This window comes from Lissotriton helveticus, chromosome 11 (genome assembly GCF_964261635.1).
Source record: "Lissotriton helveticus chromosome 11, aLisHel1.1, whole genome shotgun sequence".
Lineage (NCBI taxonomy): Eukaryota > Metazoa > Chordata > Amphibia > Caudata > Salamandridae > Lissotriton > Lissotriton helveticus.
In genome coordinates this window covers 94,517,376-94,529,916 of record NC_136072.1, presented here as the reverse complement: position 1 = coordinate 94,529,916, position 12,541 = coordinate 94,517,376, and the positions used below count along the sequence as shown (strand labels likewise).

At 43.2% G+C, this 12,541-nt stretch overlaps 1 protein-coding gene across 1 annotated transcript in view; it reads right to left on the bottom strand.

Annotated features, from left to right (window-relative positions):
- The window catches only part of NCEH1 (neutral cholesterol ester hydrolase 1), a 79,163-nt gene that overhangs the window by 19,877 nt on the left and 46,745 nt on the right, over positions 1 to 12,541 (bottom strand). Inside the window, exon 2 of the mRNA XM_078666599.1 lies at positions 9,613 to 9,838. Coding sequence (XP_078522725.1) covers positions 9,613 to 9,838 — 226 coding nt within the window. The remainder of the gene's footprint in view (positions 1 to 9,612; positions 9,839 to 12,541) is intronic.

The window sequence follows — 12,541 nt, the reverse complement described above, 5'->3', positions numbered from 1 at the left end:
TAGTCGAGGTACGAGGTGACCAGGGAATGCAGAACAGTTCTACGGGATTCCTCCAGCAGAAAGTCGATTAATTTTCGAATCGTTTTCATCGTTCCAAATCAGGCCGCAGACACTTAATGGATATGGACCGAAAGGGACAGGTCCTTCTCCCAACGGACACCAAGGTTCTTAATCGAATCCTTAGGCACCAGAGGAGCACCGAGTTCTGCAGGCCACCACAGGACTGAGGGTGGGGTGGAGGGGTGCAACTTGTTTGAAAAATAGGACCTCCATTTTATCCGCATTGAGCTTTAAAAAGTTATGGTTTATCCAGACGGCAATGCTTTTAAGACAGTGTGAAAGAGTTGAAGACTGATGACAACACATAACTGAAGGAAAACATCAGCTGGGTGTCATCTGTGTAGGATATCACCTTGACCCCCATTTTTGCAATGAGATCCGCCAATAGTGTCAGATAGATGTTGAAGAGTAGTGGGCTTAGAGCGGAGCCCTGAGGCACCCCCAGCTGATTGGTTTCGCGGCAGAGGATAAGGGGTTGAGAAAAACTTGCTGGTCTCGGCCGTGGAGGTAGGAAGCGATCCATTCAAGTACCGTCCCAAGGATGTCTATTTGCTTAATTCTGTCAAGCAGGATGGGGTGAGACACCATGTCAAACGCTGCGATCAAATTGAGGAGTACCAGCATGGCCGTGGAGCCCCGCCAACCGCCCAGCAGATGGAATCAGCAACTTCAATTAGTGCTGATTACGTGCTGTAGCCAGTGCGGAAGCCGGACTGCGAGTCATGCAGCAGCTCATTTGTTTCAACAAAGGCAGTAGACTGCTGATGAGCCTGTTTCTCCAAGAGTTTTGCAGGGGCTGAGAATAGAGAGAAGGGCCTAAAATGACTGGCAACTTCAGGGTCGACATTGGGCTTCTACAGGATAGGAAGTGGGAAAGCATGTTTCCAGGCGTAGGGAAAAATCCCTAACCTAATTGAAGAATTCTAGATGGAGTTGAGGGTTGGGGTGAGCTGCTCGGCTAATAAGCTATACTGTCGAGCTGTCCAGGGATCTCCCAGTGAGCCGGATTTGCATTTCCGAAGTTCCGCAAGTGATGCCTCAACAGGGACCATGGAAAATTCAGTGAGCACCGGCTGGTTCTGGGCAAGGCCTTGAGAATTGTCCTCCGCAGGGAGACGCAGGGAAGGAGGCATGGATCTGTGAGATTTTATCCTCAAAAAAGTTCGAAAGGCTGTTGCACAGTTCCAGAGAAGGAATAGCTGGGTGCATCAGCGCTGTGGGGTTAGTAAAGGATTTCACAATCCTAAATACTTCCCTGGAGGAGTTACTAGCACGCACAATGTGGGCTGCCGGGAAATCTCTTCTTTTGTTGTTGAGTAGTTTATGATATTCTTTCAGAGCTACTCTGTAAACAATTTTGGCCTCAAGTGCATATGACTTTCTCCACTCACGCTCCAGTTTTTTTAAGTCGCTTGTTTTTTTAGCTCTGATGTCCTCCAAGAACCAAGGAGGAGAAAGGGTAGCTCTGGAAGAGCTGATGGGTCCCTGTGGAGCGATTTTGACGAGGGCCTCCGTGACCCAAGCATTCAGGTTTGCAATGCTGTCATCAGGGTTATTCGAAAAGGGGGGCGGGCGCCTTCAGGAGAGCGCCTAGAGACTCCAGTGAAACCATAGGGAAGCAAGCCAACAAAACGTTACTTCGCCTTGCAAGGTACTGGCTGGTCTCTGCACACTGATGAAACTTCATTACCCAACTACCTGGTGCTTGTTCTCTCAACTTCAGCTCCGGTGAAACCATTGTTTAATAGTGCGCTCTTAAGCACTAGAGTTCTAACGTTGTGTTTTTAGGTCGAGTCTGGGCAGTGCATGCTCTGCTCTGTGAGGCATGGTGTATTCAAGTATGGACTTGAAGCTCCGCCCACTCTCCGCATATATTTTTCATTGGCTTGTGTCATTGTCCACTGCAAACGGTGGCATTTCATTGGTCATAAGGCTTAGTAGTCCCTCCTTAGTACCACCTTGTCTCATTCTGTAACCTCCCATGAGGACACCCCCTGATACGTTTGTTGTTACTTGGTAGGCTTTAATTACAGCCTCAGAGCACTATTTTCCCAAATAGCTTAGACATGCTCTCTCCTAATGCTTTAAGAAAAATCCTTAAAGCACGGGCACCGAACGCATTTGCAATGCAATAGGTCTCGCATTTGCGAGAGTATAAGCTACTGGCATTGTAAATGACAAGGCCTTTTATTTATCTGTTTTAAAAACAACATATAAATAAAAAGCATTGTCATTTACAATGCCGTTAGCTCAAAATCTCGTAAAAGCGAGACCTATTGCATTGCAAATGCTTGTCTTTACAATGTTATGCACTTCTGTGAGTGCTAAGAAGCAGACAGTTGTAATTGCTGCTGGCCGTCTTAATAGCCAATCGATTCCACATGTGCCCTGTGTTGGGTGAATGTTTGGAGTTTTGTCTTAACAGTGGCTGTTGTAAGGTGGTGTGGTTGTTAACAGGCATTATTTTCATCTACTACTGCTGTGGACTTTAACCATTCAATATCTCGGGGGACCCCATAGAGTGTAGTATCTTTTGGTTTTGGAAACCTTTGTGTACACCGTGGTTCCCAAACTGTGCGCCGCGGCACCCCATTGCGCCGTAATGAGGAGCCAGGGGCGCCGCGACCACAATGTGGAAAAGTGAAGCCTCATTTTTTTGCAGCCAAAATATGTGCCTTCTGCAAATCCCAAGAGGGCACTTCCGCAATACGTGTGTCTCTGATTTCTAACGTGCTCCGTTTTTACAGTAAACATAATGCTGGTGATACGGGTGTAAAATGAAGGTTGGGCATTTACACCCGTATCACCAGCATTATTTTTACTGTAAAAACAGAGCTCCTTAGAAATCAGACTTTAAATATAAGCCAAGCCAAGGCCAAAGTGTTAAGATCCATTGGTGCACTATGTATGGGTCCGAAGTATATGCATGTATAAGGCCCCTGCATAGCTCTTATTGATATTAGGACAGCTACTGCAGCTGGGTTTTGCAGGGGCCTGTATCCTTCTTTAATGAAGTGAAGCTAGACAACGTTACATAGGGTATCTCCTACCTACGGGTTTTATTAAAAAGTTTTGTGCAGCAGAACAGGTCACCCCTTAGCATCGCTCCAGGTCTTGACGACCTTTTTCCATATTGACACGGTCTGAAGCATTTATGGAAATGACTACCTTTAAATGTGTTATTTCATGTGTGACGCTATAAAATGTATTAAATGCATCGGAGAGAGAGTGGTTATGGAGACTGTTAAAGGGTAGTAGGGAGGGAATCCATGGCGGAGGTTGTCATTGGGAGGGGCAAAAAACATTGCCGCACTGGGCGCCACCAGTGCTAAAGCCAGCCCTGCTGCTGTGCAACAGACTCACAGAATGGTAAAAAAAACAAGCATTGGAAATGCAATAGGTCTCGCAGTAGTAAAGTTTGAGCTATAGGTGTTATTTTTTTTTTTTTTTTTATTTATGTGTTGTTTTTTCTAAATAGCTAAATTAATAGCTTTCTTCTTTACAAAGCCAATAGTTATAATTTTTGTAAATGTGACACCTCTAGCATTTGTAAAGCAACATGTTTTGTATTAACGGGACTTATATGTGACTTATATGTATTGATATAAAAAAAATCAATGGCTTAAAAAAACAATTAATAATTAATACGTAAATAAAATGGATTTTATTTTATATTGCCAATAGCTTAAAGTTTATTAAATATATTTAGTGAAGATGCTGTGGTTGCGCTGAGTGAGGGTGAGTGAGGGTGAGGGTGAGTGAGGGTGAGGGTGAGGGAGGGGTTGAGGGTGAGTGAGGGTGAGGGGTTGAGGGTGAGTGAGGGTGGGTGAGGGGTTGAGGGTGAGTGAGGGTGAGTGAGGGTGAGTGAGGGTGAGTGAGGGTGAGTGAGGGTGAGTGAGGGTGAGTGAGGGTGAGTGAGGGTGAGTGAGGGTGAGTGAGGGTGAGGGTGAGTGAGGGTGAGGGTGAGTGAGGGTGAGGGGTTGAGGGTGAGTGAGGGTGAGGGTTGGTGAGGGTGAGGCTTTAATTGATGGAGCCCTTTGAAACCTTGTGATGACATAGATCTATGCTACTTGAGAGGCACTGTAAGGGTGTCAGCTGCTGAGCTGTTGAGTGCGTGATTGTAATGGACACGTATAAAAATGTTTGCACGAGTTACAGTCTGATGGTGTATTACAAAAAATCTATAATTTGAAAGCGCTTTTTTCTTAAACCTATTTTTTTTTTTACACATTTTGTGACAGCCTACCGTATTCTGGTATAATGTGAGTTTAAAACAACTTCATTTTCACAATGCTTTCTGTCACATTCTGGGCCCTCAAAACACTAAAAATACACAAGTCATTCTTCCCCACAATTGCCTAAGAGGTACGTCCAAAGGAATGAGTGGTGTCAACAGAGATGCATTTATTTGTAACGAGCTGTAGTGTAAGTTCACATGCAGCTTGCAAAATGCATTATTTTTAAGGCATGGCGATCAGACTTTGAAAACCAAACACCGAGACATTGCTGAAACACAGAAGCAAGACCACAAGTTTGCATCAATTGAGGGCCACAGAACACCAATGTAGAAAACAAACATAAGGAGTAAATAAATGCAAACTTTTACACATCAGATCTTCTCAGTTAATTATTTTCCGTAGAGGGCTTCTAACTCATTCTGCACTGGAGCGCATGACAAATCACCTTTGTTCACTCGTTTGTCTACTTGCTAAATGTACTGGCTAGAATGATGTTGAAACCCGGGACAGTCCCTACACATTCGGGTCACCCGGATACCCTGTGGTGTGGATCCTAATTAAGGAAATGCACTGCAGTACATGCTAAACAGGTAGATTTCTGTATTATTTGCGCTTGCTTGCCAAGAAATAAAGTTGGGACGGTGTCATGATGTGTGTACATTCTGTCAAGAGGTGGGGCTGATAGAAGTATATCTCATTTCAACAGCGCAACTACCATAAATCAAAGATAAGAGCTTTATTTCACGATTTTTGCCGTGGGAAATTGTTTATTCAACTCGTCGGTGACACACCACAGCGCCCACTCGTTTGTTTACTTCTTTGCAGCCCTCGCACGCATCTGCGCTCTAGAACCACATGACCGGGCTTGGTAAGAGGCCAGAAAGGCAGACAAAATACACAATTCGCTCACTGATCCAGCGGCCACGTTAAAGTCAGGCAGGAAATTACATGTCCCATCCTTCAACAAAGGAAACAAGCATTTGCACCGGAGGCCAGTACTTACCAGCATAGTCCTAGGTCTGTACCGCATTGATGCTGGCTGCGGGTCGGCGGCTCTTTTGCCGAGGATGATCTTCAGAGCTGGGAAGAGAGCAGTGGGCTAACTCGGGAGGGGGCGGAGCGGGTAAAATAAACAAACGAGACGGAGGGAAGAGAGGGGAGGGGGGAGGAGAAATGCGACACGGCGGGAAGGGGAGGGGGCGGAGCGGGTTAAATTAAACAAACGAGACTGAGGGAAGAGAGGGGAGGGGGGAGGAGAAATGCGACACGGCGGGAAGGGGAGGGGGCGGAGCGGGTTAAATTAAACAAACAAGACGGACGGAGGAGAGGGGAGGGGGGAGGAGAAATGGTACACAGCGGGAAGGGGAGGGGGCGGAGCGGGTAAAACAAGACGGACGTGCACGCGCTTTTAAGCTCAATGCGCATGCGCATTGAGCTTAAAAGTCACGGGCACTGCAAGGAATCGCCACGATTCCTTGCAGTGGATCAAGAGTGGATAAGCCCCCATAGTCTCGCTTGCTCGATGCGCATGCGCATCGACAGGCGAGACCTAAAAATGGTGGGGAGCCACGGCCAATTGCCAATTAGGTCAAGGGAGTCACGGGTCAAAAACGTTTGGGAACCACTGGTGTACACAGTACCACCCAAATATTCTCAAATGTGCTACCCATGAATTTCAGGCACAGAATCATTCGTGGAAGAAGCAGCTGGCAAGGGCATCAGAGTTCCAAGTATGTAACTTGTTCTTTCGAAGTATTTGCAATTTACCATGGGGGTGATATGAAACTGTGGAGAACTGATAAAAAAAACAGTAATGCAGAATTTCGAAAGGACAAAGTCAGCTGCTTACATATTTTTAACCTTTGATATTCTTCTGGCAACAGAAACAAAACAGACGATTTATTTTTCTTCTTGGGGACTTGTTGGGATGGTGAAATCATAATTTAGTTTCTCAACTTCAGGAAAAGGCCAGTGTGTGTCGTTAAAGAAAAATAAACACGGACCGCGTGAGGTTAGAATCTACTGTGTACAGTTTCTCGAAATTCGTAAACAACCCACCAGAAATGCCATTTCCAAGAACAAGCAATGGGAAAGCCAATCGGTCTCGCCTACAAGAGCTATTGGCTTTTTGCAATGTTTTGAAGCCATGCTGTACAGCAGGTCAGAAGCTTTGCAATGTGGCTACTACTATTTTTTTTAAGCGCTTTGGTGCTGTCAGGGGTAATGGGCTTTTTAAAAAAAATAAAATGTATTAGCGCTGGATGCATTAGAGTCCTTTTTTAATTATTATTATTTTAAGCCATGCTGCACAGCAGGCACACTGCTATTCAGCATGGCTACAAATCATTGCCAAAGTATGTAATGCCCATGCTGTACACATGAACAAAACACAATGCCACAGCCAATAGTTTCATTGGGTTTGTTAATGCTTGTAAAGTCACAGCACAACACCCCTGTGAATCTGAGCAAATCAGTTAATCTGCCCAAGTGTGAAAAAGGGAAAAATATGACAATTGGCAAAAAAAGCTATCGCTTAAAGAAAGCAATTGCGCCCATGCCCATGTCTTTCTGAAAATATATTTGGAAGCAGGTAACATCTTTTGTCAAAATAAAAGCTTATAACATCTGTTATTATAATAAACATCCATGTCAAAAGAGAATGGGGAATATTTGAAGCACGTGTGGCACGGCAAAACATAGCTGCAAGAGGTTCAGCAAGGTTGACCGGAAAGAAGAAAAGAAATAAAAGCAGTGCCTCAACCACAGCATCATCAGAGGAAGGACAGCAACCAAGATGAAGCAATCAGCACTTGTGGTCCATGCTCCAGCCAAAAGAAGAGGAAGTAAAGCCAGCACACGCTGGCAGTAAACAAGAGCGACAGCGAACTAACAAATGTTAAGCAATTAACGGACTTCAAGCGCCTTATTGTATACAATATATCTCACAAGCGTGAGAACATGCAGTGGATGATCTGTTGAAGGGGAGACCTCAGAACTGCAAGATTATCAGACAACTATGTTATTTAAACCCCTTCAATGCTTCTGTCGGCCAACGGCGGTCTCAAGCCCTACCTTCGTAGTGCTGCGCACGTCCGTTGCCCGCCGCAGACCCGCCCACTCCGCTAAACCGCCGCGGTTAAGTGGTTTAAAAACCTCCAACATGTGGAATATATTGATGTCTCTGTAACTGAAAAGTGAATACGAAATCTAAAAGCCAATGTGCAGAAAAGATGTCTCTCCTTTCCACAACTGACAGAGTGACTTTAGAAACACAATAAACACAAAATAAATGTGACAAGAGAGGTCGAGGCTGTGGCTGGTGCCCATCTTCGACAATATACATTCCCACTGGTGCGCCATGATGTCTAAAAATCTTGATCGGATCCCATCGATTATATAAACTGCTAGCTAGGTTATCAAATATATGAGGGGAAATACTTTGCATCTGTTGAGCCCTTTTACTAACCCCTGCCACAGAGACAAGCTTAAGTAATCAGGGGATGAATGGAGGTTACCCATCCCTCAGACTCAAGAGGGGCAGTGGTAGGTGCCAACTGCAACAGAGAAGCCTCTGTGTACCCTGTGTCAATGAAAAAGCAACATAAGAGTCACAGAAATCCTGCTCACGTTGACGTGCCATATTGGAGGTCATGGGAGAAGCAGCATGCTTGGCCTCAGGCGGCACTTACTCCTGAGCAGAGGCACCAGAAGCAGACCAGTGTGATCATGCATATGGGGATGCAACTAGGTGAAAGTTCAAGAGAAAGCTAAGCAAACTGCAGCCTGCAGCTTACCTCTCCCTGCTGGCCTAGCTCTGCTACAAGGTGTCACCCTGTGTATGATGAGGATCTGTGAGGGTCGGTGTTGTACACTGATGCGGTGGTAGGACTGATGATTGTCTTGACATGTCCACCTTCTGTGTGCCTTACCACCGTCTGTGTGCCTTACCACCGTCCGTGTGCCTTACCACCGTCTGTGTACCTTACTATACACCTTTCATTTACTCTTCAGGTATCGAGCTGGGTGATGCCTTCAGCCCCAGCTTCCACAGTTGTGAACTTCATTCACTTGCCCATTGTGGCCTTCTGCTGCACTGATCTTTGGCACTGAGGAACTTAGGAACAACCTGGTTGCGCGGCCTATGGATCTGGTAGCCTATGCACTTGGGCACTGTTCATCTGGTGGTACCCCGCTGACACACAGGCACAATACTGGTACACCCAAGCCTTGTTAAGTTGTTATTTCATATGCTGAGGCAGACAACTCACCACCCAGCAGCATCACAAACCCAACAATCGTGTAGTTTTGTGCTTTAGTAGCTCACATAGTGAACGAACACAATACACTCTGTAAGGATAACACATGTTCATAGAAATATCAACTAATTTTTTTTTTAATGCGGAATGTGGTGGAGGGAATGGGGGGCGCTTTAAATTTCCATTAATAGGCCAGAAAACACTCTAGTTCTTTTGTTGGTTTCCTGCAGGCCTATCCTTTTGCAGGACACCCATTTAACCACTCAAGTATGTTCCCAATAGTGGAAACAATAGGCATTGTTGGAGTCTCTCTTTAAAGATAAGACAGTATCATTCACTCAGGAATTAATTTTTGGAGTTGTCCTATGTAGTTATGCCCTTTCAGTGGGTAAGTTATTCTACATCAATTTTGGTACATGAATTTTTATTTGTTCCTATAATGGCAACAGGTAATTCAATTAACATTTGTCCGAGAAGTGTGCATCTATCCTTGATACGTTTTATTTTGGGTATCTCTTAGGCGTTCCAAACCACCCGAATTTGTGAACTCTGAGCACTTCTGCAATTCTGGAAATCCATGAGCGATTGATTTCTCCTGGAGGCTAGACTTTCAATTTTTCGGTTCCTATAGATCTCTGTTAATGTGTTTATTCATCAACATCGATTTTCAATCCCTAATTGCCGATTTTAACCCCAGCATGTATTTGTTGAAATTGGTTGGTATTGTTTTTTCTCACCGGTTATATATTTTTTTCTGTATGGTTTTGTCTGTAATCTGGAAACAACTTTAAGAAAATAATCCTAATGAAAATTTTGAGGTCAAAGAAAACAAGAAACTGCATCTCAAATGAAATCATGTCACATTTCTATTCTTGTATTAAGGATGAAATGGAGAAAGACTAATTACTAAATTCAGTACTAATAATTCCCAAAATCAAGTTTGAAATTACAGAGAAATTAAATTAATCAAAGAATAAATCAATGGGAGAGAACAAACGAAACCAGTTTACAATGTACAGTACAATAGGAAGATGTAAGGCATTAAAAGATAAACATACTTGCTCCTCCCAGGGCCCAGCCGCCTCCATGGATGAAGACAATGCTTGGCTTCAGCGCCCCATCATGCTTCACGGGGTCAAAAATTCGAACTTGCACACCATCAAAAATTGTGTCCGTTACAGTCACCGTGTCCGATGAGGCCGCATCCTGCTTGTCAAAATAGGTGGAAATGAAATACAGTACTCGGAGGTGATGGCCTAATCCCAAGTAATGGGCCAAGTTGCTCTATTGAAAAAAGAAAAAAAAATACAAAAAAGTAAAATCAAATTGAGTAAAGAAGAAACAAAAAGAATCTGGGTTTTTACATTATAGATCGCATCACTTAAATAGCAAGGCTTGGAAAAGCTATTTAAAGTAATAGATATCACATTAAAATTAGGTGTTTTCCATGCATCAGAAAATAGTAACCTATGAATTTACATAAACGTTCATCACTTAATAAATATTGAAAAATAGTTTCAAGGTAAAGATACAGGGTACGAATGTCTAAACATATGAATAATTCTAGAAGTGTAGAAAACAAAGAATAACTGTACATCAGGATAACGAAACTAACAAATATTTACAAGTTAACATAAAATAACTTTCCAAAACCTGTAGACCCATAAACAGCAGTCTCAAAACAATTGTAAAATCATGTATATCCTTCAAATACTTAGGTGACCTCACCTCCCTGTTGTTTTGCCTGTGCACCTGTGCTTTTTTCTTATTTTTTACATCCTTAATGCATATTTAGTCCAGTCTTTAGTGGTACTAGAATTGTGTGTGCAAATTGGGTGGGAAAAACCCTTGAGAAAGGTTTATGAATATCCACAAACTTACAACTTTTTATGTGTCCACCAGATTCCCAATGATCCCTATTTGCCACAACTGGAAATCCCTACCCTAACTGCCATAATGTTGTTGGATATGGAATTTGAAGCTGTAAAAATCCTCAATTTTTCATTTTGTGAGACGTGATTTGAAATTTGACCACAAACTCAAGTTTTTGCACACTTAGGTTCTACTAAAGTTGGAAAAATATTTGAATGTAAATCTGAACAAGCAAATAGGTGCTAAAGTCAAGGATTTAAGATCCAACTTAATGGTCAAGTCTGGTTTTCTATAGCCATTTTTGAAAGGACTTTCAGAAAGTTATAATTTTCATGCATAAAATTAAAAGTTTTTATTGCAAGTGTTTAACTAGCTCCCCTGTGGTGAGATGTGTATTGCTCCCCGATCGTGGACAAAGGGCTCTGGGAGCGGGGAGGGAGCTCCTACCTTGCCAAGATGGCCTGGGGGTTGTGCCCAGCCCCTTCCGGAGCTTCAAAGGATACCTATTTAGTCAGTGGCAGATAAAGCTCATGCCTAAACCTGCCTCCCCTTTGTCTCTCTAGGTAAGTTTGCTACAAACCCAGTGAGAGGGGAGAAACTAAGGAGAACTGGTTTATTTATTTAGGCGTTTTATTTAGCGCAAAGTTGACCTGAAGGTATGGGAGCGCTTTAAATGAGCACCAGTTGTGTTACACAAGGACACATTGATTTTTGTTAGGCACAGGGAGTAAATAGCTTCATTAACGCCATAACAAATACTGATACTACCAACTAATTTTCCTATAATCAAACCAAAGAGCGTCCAGATTGGAGACTAGAAGAACTGTCAAATAGTATTGACAGCTATCTTCAGGGTACACAAACAATAGAAGAATTAACAGATAGTCTTTATAGAAATGTCCTTAATTATCTTGCAGGTGATTCTGAACAAGACCTTCGCGCACTTAGTATTTGGAGTTGGTTTTAAAATCTACAAATCCTATCACAGTCATTCAACCGATGGCAAGATATCCCTCAGATGGCCCCCCAAGGAATTGACCTACTGCCGCTATGATTAGTGAAGAGAGTGGCCTGAAGATAATAGATCATAATCACCAAGGACAAATACTTAAATATAGGTCACTAAATACCCCAGAGCCCCCTATACACTAAATAGAGATGAAGAAGAGGAATATCAAGACATAATTAATATTTTTGTCATAGTAAGAAAAACAAAAAGACATTGGAAGTGGGGAAACCTTCTGTCCGACATACAGGATAGGGTTAAGTTTAGGAGGTGGACAAATGCTTGCCCTCCACCTACAGGCTGGCACTTGGCATAAAACTGGCCACCACAGACCTTTCCCCTCAGAACAGTCTTGGGCCTATGAAGAATCAGAGGAAGGACTGCCCTGCTGTCTGAAGACCCTGAAGGAAGGCTGGGCCTGTTTACCTTCAAGTCAGGACCCCGGAAGTGACTCCAAGGGTCGGTTGGTGGACCTCCTGTGTGAGCTACATGGACACATAGAGTTTGGGGTGACACATCACCCCAAAACCAGTGGCACAGCTATAAGCGATTCGCGCCTTTTTCTTATTTCTTCACGGCACACATATTTTTTTTCATCATCGTTATCCTTCTTTTTAACGTAATTATCACTTCTAGATTCATCTTTTATCTTTTATCTCCACACGTATGGTATCATGCAAATTTCCCATATTTTCTTATGTTCAAAGTCGTCCATCCGGACCTCATTTAAGAACAAGTACGAACGCATCCAGTTCATGTGAAGCAGTGATTTATTAAACCCAATGCATTTCGGGCCCTCTTAGCCCTTCGTCGGGGGAAACTGAAAAAAGCAATGAAACAGGCTTTAATTTACAATACCCATTTGCTTGATACATTCAAAAACATCTGAATCCTAAAATGACACATAACTACAGCCCCTGACTCTCATCCCATTCTTATGTACAACAGTTTTCTGATCTAATTTAAACGTGTCTGTTATCTACTTCTTGCATCGATGTGGTTACATTTAACTGTCTGAGTCGTCATTCCCTGCTATATTCCCAACGAGTTTATCTTGAAACTATCTTCTTTCCCTTGCACTAATACTTTCAACCTATCTATAAGTGTAA